This window comes from Gymnoscopelus braueri, assembly GCF_963280865.1.
Source record: "Gymnoscopelus braueri genome assembly, chromosome: 20".
In the NCBI taxonomy this organism is placed as follows: domain Eukaryota; kingdom Metazoa; phylum Chordata; class Actinopteri; order Myctophiformes; family Myctophidae; genus Gymnoscopelus; species Gymnoscopelus braueri.
In genome coordinates this window covers 27855496-27875594 of record NC_137622.1, presented here as the reverse complement: position 1 = coordinate 27875594, position 20099 = coordinate 27855496, and the positions used below count along the sequence as shown (strand labels likewise).

General features: G+C 42.6%; 1 protein-coding gene across 1 annotated transcript in view; it reads left to right on the top strand.

The window, feature by feature from the left end:
• Positions 1-20099, top strand: part of htr4 (5-hydroxytryptamine receptor 4) — a 172599-nt gene that overhangs the window by 76393 nt on the left and 76107 nt on the right. The window contains exon 4 of the mRNA XM_080415796.1: positions 5712-5912. Coding sequence (XP_080271922.1) covers positions 5712-5912 — 201 coding nt within the window. The remainder of the gene's footprint in view (positions 1-5711; positions 5913-20099) is intronic.

Genomic DNA, 20099 nt, shown 5'->3' with positions numbered 1-20099 from the left:
TAATATCATTAAAAGGCAGCGGATATAAGTTCCAGATATGTGGTGAATAAAAACTGAACACTGCTTCTCCATGTTTTAATAGATAAGATGAGGGGAGAGAGGAGAAAGAGTGGAAATATGAGAGGAGCAAAGAGAAGGGAAACTTGGATGAAACGAGGTGGGGGGGGGCAGAGATGAGAGGAGCCGAGGGGAAAGGAGATATAGCTTGACGAACCGAACATAACTGGGCGCCACTTCTCCATTGAACTCAATGGACGCGGCCGCAATGTTCTTTTCTGTCGCCCTATTACTTTGAATGATGTGCACGTTCTATGTAAGAGGAGGCGAAGAAGGAAGATAAGGTGAAAGGAGAGGAGGGGTTTAGAGAACAGAATATCTGTATGACCTTTTTATATTTCTATGGGAAGCACTTTGGGCTGCATTTTATGTATAGGAGGTGCTATACAAATAAAGTTATTATTATTAGTATTACCTGTCAACAACCCCCTTTCAATCCTCCCCCATGTAAACTTAATCACAAATACTGCCTTTTTCCACCTAAGGAATATTGCCCCCCTCTGGCCCTCTATGTCTTTCCCAGCTGCTGAAACACTCATTCAGGCATTTATTACATCCCGGCTCGATCACTGCATCAGCACCCTTCATGACATCCCCTCTAAAGTCCTCAATAAAGTCCAACATGTTCTTAGAATTCAGCTGCTCACTTGCTCTCCAGTACCCGCTCGAGAGACCACATCGCACCACTCCTCCAACACATCACTGGCTCTCGATAAAACACAGAAAGAACTTAAGAATTCTCATCCCTACCTCCAAGGCACTTCAAGCAACCTAGCTCCCCACTAGCCTGGTTCCAGACGAATCTGCCATTGCAAAAAGAAAATTGCCCTTGCAATTGCAGATTAGGTCTGGCCCCTCTCAATAGAGATTTCATTTCTCTCCCTCCGAAGTTGTGAGGGACCAATCAGGGCCCAGTATGCAAATATGTGGCAGGTTTATCACCAGAGGCATTTTTTTTTATTTGCCCCTCGGAAATGCAGGTTCCACACAGAGATTCCAGACTAATATCTACGAAGTGATATTAGTCTGGCCATGGCAGGCTAGCTCCCCACTACCTCTCCAAGCTTCTCCACCACCATGTCGCCTCCCGATTCCTCAGGTCTGGTGATGCCAACCTCCTGGCAAAAAGAAGATGAGTTCACACACTGTAGCACCCTGCTATAACTTTATTGTGGAGAGCACGCTGCTCTTCTTTATAGATGCCAACCTCCTGGAAAACCCCAGGACCAAGCATCGAAGCTGGGGTGTTAGGGCCTTTCAGTTTCTGCCCCCTCCTTGTGGAACACGCTCCCTAATCACATCAAAGAGTCCCCTATCCTCTCATACGTACTTCAAAACCTCTGTCAAAACCCTATACTTCACCCTGCTACTGTAAACCTCCATCCCATTGTTTTACTGACACCATTTATTGTATTATTTTCCCTAATCAGATTACTTTAAAAAAAAATCCCATTTCAAGCACTTTGAGTATTTAAAAGCGTTATTAAATATGAGTTATTATTGTAACACAATGAGCTTGAGAACAAAAGGTTGAGAACCTGAGCTCTCAGTCCTCATAGCTCAATGACTAGTCACTGAAACCACCACAGGCACAAGTATATACTCAAATACTGTAATTACGTTCAATTTCAAGGTAATTTTACTTTAGTATTCACCTTTACTATTTAAATTGCTTGATGCTTCATACTTCTACTCCACTATAATCTCAGAGGCAAATGTACATGTTACTGCACTACATTTATTTGACAGCTTTGCAGATGTAGATGATTAATAATTAATCAAATGATATAACAACTATGTTAATTATGCAGGCACACACATGTTCCTGCGCGTGTGCAGATGTCTTTGATACTGATCATAGTATGTGCGTGCGTACATTAGCCTGGGACGAGACTGTAATTGGTAGTTGGTTGTAGATCTAACTAATTGTGTCCATTCTTTTGATCCCGCCCATTGGAAAAAAAAACATCCTCATAGAAGCACCAGATCCACGCAGTAATATAGTCTGGCCATGCGAGGCTATGCGTACATTGCTTGTGTTGTATTTGTGATAACAAAAATCTAATGTGCACGGACGTGCCCTCAAAAGACAAGGGGCCAGCATCAATGGACAATGTCCCCTGGTCTCCTGAATAAGATGACGCTGAGAGCGAATGTGAGGTCCAATTCTGCTATTAATAGGTAGATGTGTGATTATGCATCACATAGCTCATCTCAAAGCTTCTTTCATCTTCAGCAGCTTGGCAGGTCAGGGCAACCTGTTACTGAGAGATCAGAGTCTTATCCAATGCCCATCACAGACTGTTAGTTAGACACGATAATGATACTGTACCTGATTAGTGGTTACTATCTAAACAGCTGTATATTATATCCTAAGTAGCTTGTTGCCAAAGGACTGTCATTTGTGTGTATGTGTGCGCGCGCATGTGTGTTGATTATGAATCAGTGATTTGGCACACACACGTGTGTACACGTGTGTCTGTTTATACTGTACTGTACGTAAATGTCTCACTCTGTTTAGTACCTTGCTAGCTTGCAGACTGGTTGGCTGATATGACTGTCCGGTCTGTTAGTCTGAATGCTGGATTTGCTGGCTAGCTTACTACTTGGCTGGCTTCTCAGTCTGTCAGCCTTGTTTTACCATCTGCTTTTGCTGTCTATAATGCAGTCAATGCCTCCAACAGACGGCTACGATGAATCTATGGCCCTTGTCTTTTTTCAGTGTTTTGTTAGTTCTTAATAAGGAGTCCAGATTTCTGCACTTTGTCATGGGCCCTGCCACACACAGGACGTACCACCTTCACAAAGGACATTCTCCAGCTAGACTGTGCAGTGCGTGCGTGCTTGCGTACGTGCGCACGCGCTTCTGCGTGCGCTTGTGCGTGTGGATGTGTGCATACTGCATACACTAAGTGATGTTGTTGGGACCATCTCTCTCTCTCTCTCTCTCTCTCTCTCTCTCTCTCTCTCTCTCTCTCTCTCTCTCTCTCTCTCTCTCTCTCTTTTTCTCTCTCTCTCTCTCTCTTAAAGTCTGCCATTGTCCCATAACTTTATAATGTTTAATATGCAGTGTTTAATTACCTATTCGCATAACAGCTGCTTAATTAATATCCCCATTGATTTACTCATAAACCTATCCTAAAACCATTCACTGCTGTTTGCATGCACTTTGACCCATTGGGTCTTTCCATTCAGCTGTGAAAAGAATGTTATTTAGACATAAATGGAAACACACATACATTAGGCAAAATAAGACAAGAAGTGCTCGTATAATTTTCTGGGTGGTTAATAACTCATTATTCTGTGGTGTGACAAACTCAGAGTACATATTACTACCGTACAGGGACTTTAAGTTTTTCCTCTCCACAAAGCTGTTTATTACTATAGTGTAGAAAATAAAGAATGTGACCATGCAGATAAAACATTCCATTTAAATTCAGCTGTTCTATCTTAATAGCCTGTGTGGAGTCAATGTGACCTGAATCCCTGGCAACCGTATTAACTGAGATGAAGAAAACTACCGTGTTCATATTGGAAAGAGACTCAGTTGCATGTATAAGACACATTAATTAAAGGTAGATCTGTGCTAAAATTCTTCCGTTATTACTTATTTGCATATAGCTTCTATGTACAGTGAGTAACAGTGATACAAGAAGTTATTATGTTTGTTCTTTGTTTTTCACCTTGCATCTTCATTTCTTTATCGCTTTTAGAACGAATAATTTAGTTTCAGCACACAGACAAAACTGGAATGTTAATTTAGCTCTAAGAGTGTACAGATGGTACCAAATGGACCCTTCCTGGGTGTTAATTTAACTCTGAGAGTTCTCAAATGGAACCAAACCCTGAAAGGTTACAAATGCATGTGCACACTATAACTATCAGGTCGTAATTACGTCAGGGTGCGTCCATCTCCAATTGTAGTACAGTACTTAAACAGCACTGAGCTCAAAGTGAGGCGCACGGTGCAAAGCGGTTGTATGTGGACACTGAATTAGTCATGGGTGTGTTTTGGGCGCTACATTAATGCAACCAATCAGAGTGTTGGCTCCCATTACTTGTAATTAGCAGGTGCGCCTTCTCCATGCCCGTTTCCATTTAAACAACAGATTTGGCATTTGGAGTAGACACACATAATTTTCTGCCAAGGAGAATTGCATTCGACCATCTATGGGAGCAACATTACAGTTGATGTGATATAATGATGTCAGGAGACGTGGGGTGAAACAGAAGCTCTCTGGGGGCCCTGGCAATTTGTCGGGGCGGGAATCGAATCTCTCTCCTCACCGCTGGTCTTTGGAGCTACTTTTTGTTGTTAATATTCAATAATGAAGAATGAAGTGCATGAACAATTTTATATCTGCTGTGACTGTTATGACCCTGGCCTAGGGGTGCCAGGGAACATTACTCCAGTTTTATCATCACTACATTGGCTCCCGGTTGTTTTTAGGATTGATTTTTAAATTATTTTACTTGTTTATAAAACTCTCAATGGTCTGGTACTTTCCTACCTCTATGAGCTCCTGCCGAGATACGTTCCAAACCGCCCCCCTCAGGTCTTCTAATGCTGACCTACAGTACTAGAAGTGCCTAAAATGTCATAAAAAACACGGTGAAGCAGCATTCTGCTTCTACGGGCACAGGCACCCTCTGTAGATAGCTTTAAAGCACAGCTTTAGACTTATACTCAAGACTTATTTCTTCACTCTTGCTTTTAGTAGATTTTCTTCTGAATCTCTCTGTTGTTATTCATGTCTTCACTGTTTTGCTTGATTCACTGCCTTGTTTTGCCATTATTTTAATGCCATTGTCATTTTTGCTGTTTTTGCTATTTTTTTGCTTTATTGTTAAATTATTATTGCTTTTTCTGTAAAGCACTTCTGCTTTATTTATTTTTTGCTCTGTAAAGAGCTGCATTCATGTCATGAAAGGTGCTATAACAAGTTTTACAGGGGAGATGCAGTTTACAAAGACATTTGTATTTATTAAATATTCCAAAGTAACTGGAATAAACAGATTAGGTGTGGAAATCAGTAAAGTCAGTAGTGTAATGCGTGTATGCATGAGTGGATTGTGTAGTGTGAGTGAGAGTGTTGCATGTGTTAACCAGGGGTTTTCTAAAACAGGCTGCAGCCTCTGCCAGCATTTTATAAGGATTTTCTTACCTTTTCAAGAAGTCACAGAATATTTATTTCCAGTATGATCGATCCCCTGATGGTTGCTAATCCCAAAGGGTTTTCACTGTGCTTCCGTGAAAAAAAGAAGAAAAAAAAACGCGACCTCCCGTTCGCTTGTTATACGCCGTTGAAAATAGCATGTCTCGCCAAAGTTACATCACAGCAACACAGGAGCCGAGATACAGAATATTTCCCAAATACTTTAACCAGGAAGTGAATGGAGCTATTAGAGCTAAGTACAAGTACATTTGGTAATTATATAACATGGGCGCTGGGTGTGAAAATCGGTTAGAAACTAGCATAGCCCCTGCGTCGTGCCTAGTTTTCTTAAGCCATTTATGCTCACCTATAACGTCATCATTATTATTTGTAAGATGGCACCGAAGACGGCTCGGCCTCCAAGGATTTCAATATGTGACTGTTAGTACCTCTGCTACTGCTACTAATAACAGACCTCTGCTTGCCCACCCCCTTCAGGAAAATCAAGACCAACTACTTCATTGTGTCGCTGGCATTTGCTGACCTGCTGGTGTCTGTTCTGGTGATGCCGTTTGGAGCCATTGAGCTGGTCCATCAGCACTTGGTCTATGGAGACACCTTCTGCCTCGTTCGCACCTCCCTGGATGTACTGCTCACTACCGCCTCCATACTGCACCTCTGCTGCATTGCGCTCGACAGGTACACCCACGCCTGTGTGTGTGTGTGTGTGTGTGTGTGTGTGTGTGTGTGTGTGTGTGTGTGTGTGTGTGTGTGTGTGTGTGTGTGTGTGTGTGTGTGTGTGTGTGTGTGTGTGTGTGTGTGTGTGTGTGTGTGTGTGTGTGTGTGTGTGTGTGTGTGTTTCTCTCTGTGACCAAGTGAGTATACGGACCTGCGGCTGACTACCACCTCCATACCTCATAGAGAGACAAAACTCAGGGGAGAATTAGAAGAGATTGAGGGACAGAGAGAAGGACAGACAGTGTGTGTGTGCGTGTGCGTTTATCCTTCATGCACAGGTACTAGCCCACTGTGCCCACTGAGCCAACTGAGCCCGCTAATAGCTCAGTCAGAGGGGTTGCAGCAGAATATGGAGTAGGGTCTCAACCAAGGCTAGAGATCTAATTTATCACTCTGTTTTGATAAATGGGGTCAAGCCATGACAGTGACACAGAATGAGTCATGTGCTAAATGATCTGCATTACCACAAGCCCTTTTGACAACTTGTTTGACAAGGTGTCAAGGCGTATCTGTCATTAGTCCATTTTCTCGGGTGGGGGGTGGTACGCATCTGGTTTTAAATTGCTGTCAGATATTGCAATCTGGCAACGACTCAGCTTGGTTGTGCAATGGTTGTTCTAGTGTTGTTGCCAATGTTATGATGCCATTCACCATGACCATATTAACACAGCATCTTTTTTTGCTCTTACAACATCCGGCGGAATCGCCCACCCCCCCCACCCACAGCCTATGACATAAGAACAAAAGGCCATCATGTGAATAAGGTCAATTACAATATAGAACCAATGCTAGTGTTTCAGTAGAGTATTTCAGTAGAGTGCAAAGAACAACAGTGCTATAAAGTCCTTAGCATTTGCAGTAAAAGAAAACAGTATTATGTCAAAATAACATATTATGTGATGTAACCAACATGCATCGGCATAGTATAACTAGCATATATCAAATAATAGGCGACAGGAGGGGATACAAGGAATGAGGAGTGCAAAGAGAGGGTGAAGTGGGGACTGAAGAGGTGAGTCAGACTGCAGTGGAAAATGGGGAATGAGTCTGCAGTCCTGACTGGGGGGGGGGGGGGGGTGTCATTCCACATCTTGGGAGCCAGGAGGGAGAAGAGTCTATGGAGCATTGGCCAGGGCATCGTAGGGAAGGGAGGGACAGACATCCTGTGTTTAATCCAAGTGTGCGGTAAGGGGTGTAGGGGTGGATCATGTCCAGAAATAAGCGGGTGTCATGCCCTTCAGTGCATTGTAGGTCATCACCAGTGTTTTGTACTGGGTGCGAGCAGCAACCAGATGCCAGTGAAGGGAATGCAGAAGGGGTAGACATGGACATTTTAGGAGGTCGAAGACCAGGCGTGCCATGGCATTCTGGATCTATGTTGTATCCAGAATGTTGGGAGTCAAGCCTGGAGATGACTAATAAGGCTTGAACAAGGAGGTGAACAGACATGTTGGTGAGGAAGGGTCTGATCCTCCAGATGTTGTACAGTGCATACCGTACCTACAGTACTATACAGGATTGACTCATCGCTGCTGTGATGGTTACTATCAAATTGTAGCCATTAACCGTTGCTGACAGTCAATGGCATTGCATGTAAACTAAGTGAAAACAAGCCACTGTATCATAAAATCTTTGGTGCAAATGATAGGCATGTGTTAATAAATTAATAAATGTTTTTCTTATTACTGTATGTATGAATTTGAATACAATACGACAGAATCCATGAACATGGAAGTACAGTATGTATTTGGCTTTAATTTGGCAGCATTGAAAACAGGCAAGATTCAGCATAACAGAGCTTTCCGTATACTGTATGTAGGACCCTCTGAACAAAAGCCCTGGGACAGCCCCAGCGCTAGATGTACGATCTTGATCCATGACTGAAAGGGTTTTAATCACATTTGTGTGATTTGCTTATTAGCATGCATGGGTGTCCTGATTTGAGTTTGATATGAATTGATCTAACCTATGTCCTCTGTGCATTGTGCAATCATCCGTATTAACTGCTTCAAACGACATATCAAGCAGTAGGGTCAGGGTGGTGTCAGCGTAATGGACTGAATAGAAATGAGCAGAATGCTAGAGGTTTGTGAGCCTTCTGAATTTATTTCACGACTCACACCCAGCGATGTACAGTATCACACCGAAATGAAAAGAATGATGGGGCGTGCAAGCAGGATATTACTGGCATTCTTCGAATTTAAGCCTGATATTTTGTCATGGTCAGGTGTGGTGTGCCCGAAAATAGCTGATCGACATGTTCTTAACACGACGCATCCGCTGTTTTCAGTGGAGATCTGCTATTTTCGGACGGCGTCATATGGCGGAGCATAAATTATGCATTAGTATTCAGAAACCAAAACCAAAGGCCAGAGTGAGCTGTCCCAAGCACAGGAGGAAGGCTCTGGTGAGATCCAGCAGAGGTACAGTGTATGTGGTTCCCAAGGTGAGCATCTTAACCACTGTCTGGAAGGAAACAGCAAAACAACAACATTCTCAAAATGGTGTCAATTGAGATGCTCTTTTTTACAGCAACGGCACACTTAAACCTTCCTATAGTTACATATTATGCATCTTGGGACTGCCCAATAGAACTGCAGTCTTCTACTGCTGCTGAATATCTCCACAGGATACATCAGCATTTAAAAGGCTGTGTGCACCGAGGTGTTTATGAACAAAACATACGTATGTTTTGAATAGTTTTCAAAGGGAGCGCTGTGTATTTACGCTATACTGGAAACGTCATCAGCGCGACAAGGCGCTGAGCATCTATTCTGTGCTGTGCATTCACATCTGCCGTGTTTATCTGTTTGCAGAGAGAGAGTTGAAATATTTTCAACTTTTGGTGGACATACGGCATAAGTGCCTTGCTTGAGGGCACCTTACATTCTCTGCCAGACTTATTTCTGGCTGTGTTAGCCCACGATATAGAGTTTTTTATAACTTTGAAATGTTGTTTTCCCATTATGATCGCAAGTCCAATCGTTTATAAACACACCGGCGATACGTGCACGTCGCTCAGACAACAGACATTCCGATCGGGGCGGAGTCTCTGTCCACAAGCCCAGCGTAAAAACACCATGTTTCGCCATGTGAACGGAAAACTCACTTACCTTTTCACCTCGCCACAGACCTTGCTAAATCCCTTATGATCGCGTGTTCAACTGTTTGTAGACACACAGGGTAGTTGTGTGAGTAGCCCAGAGAAGAAATTTTCAATCGGCGACATTCCATTTTGCAGTAGTAGCAGTTTCTAAACAGCGTTTCTAAACAGCGTTTCTAAACAGCGTTCCAGGACGGAGAAAAACAAAGCCGAGATAATGGCGATTTAGCGGAAGGTTTAGAGCGCCGGTCATTTCCGTATCCGGGTGTGCTACAATGAAATGCATCACTGCGAGAGATGAAGGACGGTGAGATCTTTTAAAATCAACGTTTTTTGCTAAATTACGTTTTTTACGTCAGTGGCAGATTTGGTAATTGGAAAAAATAACGTTTTACGTCAGTGGCAGTGAATGAGTTAACTCATTCTCTGCCAGACTTATTTCTGGCTGTGTCACCGTGTCACTAAAACTTCTCCCAGCTCTTGTCCAGATCTAGCAGATTCCCTGATTTGCTGGACAGAATGAAGGACAGCAGTGCTCTGGGTCTCCAGGACCCTCTACTGTACATGTGTATGTTATGTACTGTATGCATGTTGGAGGAAGTAGAGACCGGCAGCGTTAGGCCGGCAGAGAGGAAATTGTCCTTTCATTCAATTATAGAGTCACAGCATGGGAGTGAGCATGAAGGCTTGAGACACAATGTGCCGACGGCTAGGAGTAATTTAGCTCCTTGTCCTTTCCCTCTGAAAATACTACCCATTTACCAGCCTGATTGGCTGACAGTAAATGCCTGATGTGTTAAATGTTGCTACAGGATCGAGTTTGTATATTCTATTACCTTTGATACTGAACACAGAATGGAGACAGGGCGGTAGTTATGAGTTCTAATTTGCTTCCCTTTATGTATAGGGCATAGCAGTGGCGGCCATTTTCTGGTTCCATTCCAAAATATTCAATGCATTTTCCCCATTGAGATTTCCAAAAATATTTATATCAATTAATGTAAGCCTAGAATCAAGCCATCCAGGGTCCTGGTGAATCATGACCATAAAACATTTTTTTCTGTGATAAATATATATATATATATATATATATATGTATATATATATATATATATATATATATATATATATATATATATATATATATATATATATATATATATATATATATATATATATATATATATATATATATATATGTGTGTATATATTATATGATATACTATATTGAATAAATACCTTTTGTTTTGCCGTTTTCATTTTTTTTTTCACAGAATCAAACGTTTTATGGTCATGATTCACCAGGACCCTGGATGGCTTGATTCTAAGCTTAAAATAATTCATATAAATATTTTTGGAAATCTCAATGGTAAAAATGCATTGACTATTTTGGAGTGGAACCAAAAAATGGCCGCCACTGCTATGCCCTATAGAGGGGATTCATGAGGAAATTGACCTTGTTTGACACATTTGTTATAGGTTAAGCAGGGAGTGATGACTTCAGCTGCATCTCATAAAAATGTTTGGGAATGTTATCATTTGCTTTGGGTGGTTTCAGGGCTTTGAGCTTTTTCAGCACATCTTTGTCAGACACTTCCTTAAAAGAAAATGCATCAGCCTGGACTCCTTTCTCTACATGTCTTTCTCCATATCACTCTGATTGACAAGGCAACTTATTCACTAGTGCGTTGGCTATAGTTGTACATTAATTTCTTTAATGTTTGACAACTTTGAATTTGTAGGATACGTGTGTAACTGTGCCTCCTACAGTATATCCAGGTTCAGGTTGTGACTTTGTCTTAAGTCTGTTACTGTACCATAGCTGTTTCAAAGACCAATTTTTCAGTGTTGTTCTTATTCTCTGCTACTGCTATCTTCTCACTGAAAACGCTTATCTTTGCTTTCTTTTTCATTCGATTTAAATGGGCGTTAATATATCGGCATTAATACATGGTTCTGTTAAACTTTAATCATAACTACTTTAATGAGGGCAAGTTTGTCGACAGCTGATAACCCCAGGCTTTATCCACTGCTGCACATTTAAAGACAGGAGACCAATCCATTTTCCTCTGATCTTAACTGTGCCTCACTGCTGTAATCCTTTTGAGGTTTTGATTGAGTAATTACAATCAAATACAGACCTCTGAACCTTCTGTGTGCAAAAACAAGTACTAGAAAGGTCACTTCTATAACTCCACTTTCAGAGATTTTGGATTTGTCTGGTGTATGTGGGTCAATGAGGGTTTGAGTAGAAGCACAAACCTTTGTGAACTGTGCCATCTGCAGATGTAAATCCAATAGGTGATGAAAATTCTGTAGAGCTTTGCAAATGGAAGAGTCTTGCTCTAGGACATTGGTGTTGAAATCTCCAATCCAATCATGATCACCAAAAATGTTGTCAAAGTCAAAAACGTTTATGCAGGTCTTTTTCTAAAAGTTCATAGAAGGTGTTTTGATCCGTTGGTCTGAAACAGCCTCAGAATAAAATGGGTTTGGATTTTGGTCGTAACATCGACATCAACGTAGTCAGAATGTTCTCCTGATATTCCATTGTAAAGCTGTATTCTCGATCTGCTCTGCTTTGCATGTCAGTCAAATCAACTTGGCTCCATGAGCTCCTGATGAACGCCACAGTGATATCCATCACACTATGCCTCCGTTTTGATGTTGGCCACATTGATCATGTCATGTCTTCAGCCACTTACACTCCTGTGAGGATTTGGTTCTCTCCTCTTCATTCTGTAGTCTCTGAAATTATGCCGCTATTGCACTTTAGGTCTCACGATTAATGGCCACTGTGTATTCACTTTCGCTGACATGAGGAGTATCTACAGTAACTTCTCGTTAAACAGGTCTCTCTTGTTCTGAATCATGTTTATTTCAATTGTCTGATTTATACAGTTACAGAGGGAGGAATCTAGTCGTTTCAGAGATGGGGAGCACTCGTTAAGTTTCACTCAATATCCTGTGTATGTGCAAAACAGGTGATAACCCATTCCGACCAACATGCCTGCCTTGCTACTTGCCTGGTAGTTCACTCGGGCATGCCTCTCGAGCCTTAAGGCTTCACTGTTGGTGCACCTGCCTCGTTTTCAAGTCATGCATGTAAAACCATTCTTTATTCAGTTGAGAGTGAAAGAAAAGAGTGCTCCCCTCCCTTCATCCAATCCGGCACTAGCTGCCTTAGAGCTGTGTGTGTGTGTGTGTGTGTGTGTGTGTGTGTGTGTGTGTGTGTGTGTGTGTGTGTGTGTGTGTGTGTGTGTGTGTGTGTGTGTGTGTGTGTGTGTGTGTGTGTGTGTGTGTGTGTGTGTGTGTGTGTGTGTGTGTGTGTGTGTGTGTGTGCCATTTAAAAACAACAACTTGGTTCATATCTGATGAATGGCTGATTAGAGTGAATAATTACAGCTGCTGAGCTGCTGTACGTGCACTGTTTTACAAGAAAGAAAAGGGGTAAGAAAGTTAGATGGAGAGATGGAGTTTCTCATTTGTTTTGAATAAAGAGATGTACACCAGCTAATGTTTCAGGAAAAGAACGCTTATCACCATTTACCAGACACTCCACACCTGAGTGATGTATAAAGTGCAAGATTGGGGTAACTGGCATGAACATTAGTCAACAAACAACAGGGTTAATGGTCACGTGAATAGGGTGCAAAGAAAACACTTAATTACTACTAAATACTGTTCTTGCATGTGTGGTCAAGCAAACAGTATACAGTTCTGTATCTATTAATTAAAATGCAAACAAGTAACCAACATACGACTGCATTGTATAACTAGCATCTATTAAAGAAATTGAGCAGCAAGGTTGTGATACAAACCTAGGGGGTGAGGTAGAGTCCAAAGTGGTGAGTTTTCAGACTGCAGTGGAAAATGGGGAATGAGTCTGCAGTCGTGAGTGAGGGGCGGAGGTCATTCCAGAGCTTGGGAGCCAGGAGGGGAAATGATCTAGGTTCACCACACACACACACACACACACACACACACACACACACACACACACACACACACACACACACACACACACACACACACACACACACACACACACACACACACACACACACACACTCAATCTACACAATCAATCTACACAGGCATAATTTATCTGTTTTTTGATACTGTATTGCTTCTTCTCCAGACTGTGTGACAGTTCCATTTATTTAGCCTCTAGTTCCACAGCCAACGTGAGTGTTAATCTCTCCCTCTCTCCCTCACACACACATACACTCTGTCTCTCTCTCGGTCTCTCTCTCTCCCCCTCTCACTCACTCTCTCGTAGCTCTCTCGCTCTCGTTCGAGCTGTTGTGAGGTGTTCTGTTCATAACAAGAGAGATACTGTGAAATCAGAGGGGACATTAGCGACATATAAGCATTTCCTCTTACAATCAATCATTATTAATACTGATGTTATGCCTTGTTGTCCTTTCTTTCTTCATTACTTAAACACAAAAGTCACAAAAAAACACACACAAAAAAACACTGTATTAACTGAGAAAGACTGAAAAAGACATCACAGTGATATTATGCACTCCCCGGGGTGTTCAGATATACAGCTAGCGAACACTTTCACAGGGAGTAAATGATGTCACAGTGTAACTAAATGTTCTTTCAGCCATGTTAATCAGCTATTATTTATTGTACCGCAATTAGTGGGCCATTTTTCTGTCCAGCACTGATGAGTTTCCTGGTATTGTTTTGATATAATTGCTTGCAGTAATGGATTGTTAAATGTTCTGAACATACTGTATTGTTGACGTCAGTAAATAATTGTCGGTCGGTGTATTTGCATGCATGTACTGTACATCCGCGGTAGTTGTCTCCGCCAGGCCGAAGGCATGGCCGAGACTATGTTTTGCACCCTGTCCGTCCGTCCGTGTGTCCGTCCGTCCGTGTGTCCGTGTGTCCGTCTGTCTGCGAGCAGTTAATCTCCGGCACTGTTGGCCCGGTCACTGTGTAATTGTGCTCACACACTCCCTGGATGCCAGAGCCGAAAATCTGACCCAATTTTGTTTTCATTTTTTATATATTACTCCTGCAGATTTTGTCCAAACATCACGCAAATTGGTACACAGTATCTCTATAGTCATGTGATCAACACGTATATGTCCGATTTCCATATTCCATCCTGATTGGTTAAGATTGGCTTCCAAAGTTTGCAGGATTGGTCAGTTTTGAACAAAATGCCTGAAATCTTGAACGCAGCGTGCGATTTCCGTGAAGTTTTGCACGCACATTCCCACTAGGCCAAGGAAGAAATGCCACCCTTTTCACATTGGCCTGTTATAGCGCCACCAGGAGGCCACAATAACCTACCTGACCTGGCGGAGACCTGTGCTCCAAGGAGCACTTTGTCTAGTTTCCATCTGCTTGTGTGTCCGAGTGTCATTCTATACATCTGTCTGTCCACCTCCCTATGTTTTTGTGCTGTGTTTGTGCAGTTAAGGGTGGGAGTGTACATCTGTACATTTTCATATTTATTCAATCGTTACAGTCTGACACCAAGAGCAAGAGGCATCACATGCATCTCTCTCTCTCTCTCTCTCTCTCTCTCTCTCTCTCTCTCTCTCTCTCTCTCTCTCTCTCTCTCTCTCTCTCTCTCTCTCTCTCCATTTATTTTCATCACCGGAATTGTGCAGTTGCTGTGGTTGTGTGTGTCTATGCATGCATATATTTAGTCAATAGTTACACGCTGACACTGCTGGCGAGAGGCGCCTGAAGGGTTGTTACCATGTCAGAGTGTCTGTCCCTGCTGTTAGTATCTGTTATCTGTTCTCCAACAGACACAGGGTGTAGAATAAAAGCCCTGACAGGACGAAGGGAGTTAAATGAAACACTTTTTTTTGGATGGATTGTGTGTGTGTGTGTGTGGGTATGCGCGCACAAACGTGGATATAGTTGGTCAGTGAGCACGACTGTGTGTTGTTGTTGTTGTGCTGTACATGACAATCATGCATAGCAACCACACAATGTCAAAGCCGCCTCTGTAACTGGTGATGACGATACTGTATGACGCAGAACCGAGCAGTTTCCTCTGCCATCCTCATCCCAGTTGATTATTCAGAGACGTCATGTTTCATCGGGGCAATACAGCGCTCTCGTCAATGTGGTGAACTGAAGATTTTAATCACCTCAGCTCGTTCAACTGTTCAATATGCTCACTGACCTCATCTTTCCGCCTTGTTGCCAGTGGACACGTGCACCTGTCGTCAGATAGTATTTTGTACCTATGTTGTGCTTTCACAACAGTGAAATGTTTGGCAGACAGATTGTAGAATAGGATATTGTAACTGGGTGGGTGGAGACAAAATTGGAAAACATTCTCCCCTCGACTGTAGCTGCTGCATTTGAATTGTGCTGGAGCACAGCACTTAATATAACTCCTCACTGGTCCGGTGAACCAACAGTTGCCAACTGTGGTTTCACTCAGTGGTGGAAAAAGCACTCACATATATATATTTTTTAATTACTTGAATAAAAGTACAAAAGTATTGGTATCAAAATGTACTTAAAGTCCCAAAAGTAAAAGTACTCATCATTATACAGAATGTCCCATTTCAAGTTTTCAAATGTATAAAAAAATCTTCGGATCGGCTATTTTCAAATGGACGAAATGTATATAGGGCTAAAGTGGTTACTGTACTGTATGTTTTGTAATAATAATACAAATCTACAAAGTAACTTGTAACTAAAGTTTTCAAATAAATGTAGTGGAGTAAAAGTACAATATTTGGATCTGAGATGTAGTGGAGTAGAAGTAAAAGCACAGAAAATTGGAAATACTCCAGTAAAGTAAAAATCACACCCTGTGTGAAGTGGGCGGTGTCTTGCTAGCTAATCACAATACTGAATGGAGTCGATCAATCATGTACAAAGGATAAATACATTTATTGAAACACTCTTTATGATGGACAAAACCATAACTTGAAAAAAAAAATGTTTTGGTTTTTTTCAAGTTATGGTTGCTTATATAGGGCTATGCACATGTGTCATGTGACACTGGCCAATCACAGTCCTGAATAGGCTGTGATTGGCCAATCACAGCGCAGGATAATTCTACTAATTTCCTGGGCCCAGATCACAGCGCAGGAAAATGTACATTTTTCCAAATCTCACTTATAGGGGCGGTTTCACCGCCCAAAAATACCTCAAAATACTTGAGTACATGTACTTAGTTACTTTACACCACTGGTTTCACTAAACTGACTAAACAGTTTGTCACTGGTTGTAACAGAGGTTCTGTAAGAGTGAAGTATTTAGCTCTCAAGTATCTAAGTATTTTTCAAAGTCTTTATCTAACAGCCGATCAGCACCACTCTGCTTCACAGCTGTGCTTTATAGGTAGGATATGATGTCATACGATCGTAGGACGACATCACACTGGCGTTGTGTCCATAGTCGGGCGTAATGCCGCGTCGTCATCGTCGCCTTGGCAACACTGTCTTTTTCTCAACAGTTATTATTCTATCCTCACGTCCCTCAATTGCAAACCTTCCTCACGGGTCACGGGTCAGTGAATTTTTTTTTTTTTTATCCCATAATTTTGTAACCCATTTTTTCACCCAGTGCCAACTGCCTATGTAATCCTGGGCGCTGCTCTCCCTCTGCCAGCCTAGGGAGAGCCCAGACTGAGCTCATGCCTCCTTCAATGCATGAGGAGTGAGCAGGCCGCTTCTTATCACCTGACAGGGGGGAGTTTCCCCGGTTGAACGTAACGCGTGGAAGGAACACGTTATTCCAACCAGTTCCTTTCCCCTCCACCAGGCGCCCCGGCTGACCAGGGGGAGGCAGTATAGAGACCAGGATTACTGCATGTTTTTGTGAGGATACCTACCCTAGGGGACACGGGGAGAACATGCAAACTCCACACAGAGAGGCCCTTTCGACAACCCCACCTAGGGTATGGGCACTGATGACGCGTAGGAGAAGACACGCCCCCAGCGCACACAGGTGTCCCCGGCAGGAGTTGAACCCAGGATCTTCTAGCTGTGAGGCGCTACCGACTGCGCCACCAGGCCCCCCTGAAACAACATTTTGAACTGATGTCATGTCATACTTTGCAGTACATGTACAGTATGAGGGGTTGCACAGCTGTATCACCCTGTCACTGGTCTTGTCAATAGATTAGTTCTGGCAGAACACGATAGTCAAGCCTTGCCTCACCTGCTGAGCGTCAGCTGATTCCTGCCGAGACTCCCCCCCCCCCCCCCCCCCCCCGTCTGTCTGTCTGTCTGTCATTTGCCTTCATGTTATGGATCACTCTTTAAATGTTTCATCTTGCTTATTCCTGCTGCCTCTCCAGCTCCTCTTTGTTATTCTTGTCTGACTTTGTCAATATCATTGTCTGATGTCGTTGTAGTGTAGTAGTATACCGGAAGGCCTTTCCTCGCTGCTCTCCCTGCCTGTGGCTTTTTTACATGTATGTGCATGGAAGCAGTGGTGTAAAGTAACTGAGTACAAGTACTCAAGTACAATTTTGAGGCATTTTTGCTTTAGTTCAATATTTCAAATACATTTTCAATACTTTAACTTCTACTCCACTACATCTCAGATGCAAATATTGTGCTATTACTCCACTACAATTAAAAAACTTTAGTTAGCTAGTTACTTTGTAGATTTAGATTATTATTACAAAACACACATTAACCACTTCAGCCCTATATAGTATAAATATTGGCCATTTGAAAATAGCAGATCTACAAGCTCACAATGCGTCGCATTGCGACGCATTGTGAGCTTGTACATAGGCTATTTTCAAAAGATTTTTTAATACATTTTGAACTTGAAAATGGGACATTCTGCATGAGTACTTTTACTTTTGTTACTTTAAGTATATTTTGATGCCAATACGTATTATTACTCAAGTACATTTTGAATACGGGACTTCTACTTGTAACAGAGTATAGCTACATTGCAGTATTGATACTTTTACTCAAGTAAAATATACAAGTACTAGCAAGGAACCGCTGGGGTATCCTTACACCAAACTCCTCGGGGAGACTCCTCTCTCCTCGGATCCTCGAGAAGCAATGTATTAATTGGGACGTCCTTCAAGATGACGGAAACTCGATCGATTTTTAGGTCACGACTGGAGGGGTGAGGAAGCAAAGGGGCGTAAAAATGTTGTAATGGGATTTGCCCACTGTTGAAGTGTGACGGCCACCATGCTCCATCAACCTCCCCCACGTTGAAGTGACATTGACACTTTGTCATTCCACTACAGCCACTCTTTTTATTTCACCGGCAATATAGTTTTGTAGCACTGGGACAAAATCCAGGCTTTTGAATTATTCATTTTCTGACACAGTAACATCCTTAATGTTAATTCAACACTTAAGAGTCTACACATGCAACCAAAGGGACTGGTACTTAACTGTGTAGCACGTCCTTGGAAAAAAGTGGTATTGAGAAAGGCCAGTTCGGCGGGGCCCCATGACTGTGTTTTCTGATGCCTTATCAACCTCACAGTGGAGGACCATGACTGTGTTCCCTGGCGCCAGGGGTGCAATGCTCACTGGACGGCCTTGCACGCCGTGCCGGAACCTATTTGACCAGGAGCACACGCAGGCACATGCATAGATTTAAAACTACTTTAAATTTGCACCTCAACAAAGTTTTCAAAGGCGCCCGACTCACACCTAGCGAATTAACATAGGAATAAGCCTAAATGCATATCAATTGTCCATTGTGTGACTTGCAGTGTAGGTGTTAAGCGACGTGCGCGTCACGTCATTGAAATAGAGTGCAAGAACATACCAAATGAGCATTGCATGCCTGCCTGGCGCTCTTTTGTTTTTGTTTTTTTGTCTCTTTCACTACCAATGGCGAGATTTCTTGTCATATTTCGCAATGGCTCACACTGTGCCAATGACGGATGACACGATTTTGTTTTTTCAGTGGTTTTCCACTAGATGGCACTTTTTGCTCGCCTATGGATCACTGTTTGGCTCTCTGTGAAGGAGAGAAGCAGCGGGTCACTTGATCGAAAAAACCCTGTTCTCTCCCTTGTAATTCGATCTGAAAGAATGGCTTCTCCGCTGTTTGTGTTGCTTTTTGGGGAAAACAGCCTACATTCAACTGGCCACAACTGTGGAATGGATGATCGCGGCGGCTCGCTTCTGTTTTATGTTTTAATTCTGGCAGTCAAAGAGTTAACAAGACTTGGATATTTATATGTTTGAGGGAAAGATTATTTCAAATGGATATATAGCTGCAAGCAGCAATAAGCGGGTTCGAGGGAAAAGGCAGAGGCAGGCAGAGAGAAAGAGAGAGAGAGTGAGAGAGAGTGTGAGAGATAGAGAGAGAGAGAAAGAGAGGCAGTTAGAGAGAGAGAGAGAGAGAGAGAGAGAGAGAGCGAGAGAGGGAGAGAGAAGAAGTGAACATGCATTAATTAACAAAGTCATGATTTTTGTTCAGTAAATTATATTTGGACTGGTTAAATTGGGGTTTGAACCAGGGACCTACAGACGTGTGGGTAGACAGTGTACTGACTGAGCCATTGGATAGACAGAATTGGATTTCATGTGTGGTAAGTTATCATACAGCATGGGTTGCTTATTATATACATACAAGCTCATAACGCGTCACATTGTAGATCGGCTGTATGTGGTTACTGTAGGTGTTGTATTAACACATTGCATGCCAGTCGCGTAGATCTACGCGAACCTATTTAAAGCCGCAGCGTGCCAGTCGCGTAGATCTACGCGAACCGCCGATTCCCATGTTAAGTGCCCCAGGTGCACTTTCCGAATTTTTTTGATCCATTTCCGTTTCCGGTTTCCGGTCGGAAACGGAATTATTCGGGTTCCGGTTTTTTCGATCGTATCCGCTTCCTGTCTGGGATCCTGTTTAAAACTCGATTTTCTCTGGTTGTTGTTTTTCTCCTCGCTGATCACTGTTTACCGTGTATCGGCTGTAGCTTCAAGATGGCGGCACGGATTTGGAAACTGTTTTCGCTGCCCGTTTCTCACGGATCCGCTGTGTGTTTAGAACCAAATGAACGCGCACTTTTAACTTATTTAGCGAGGTCTGTGGCGACATGAAAA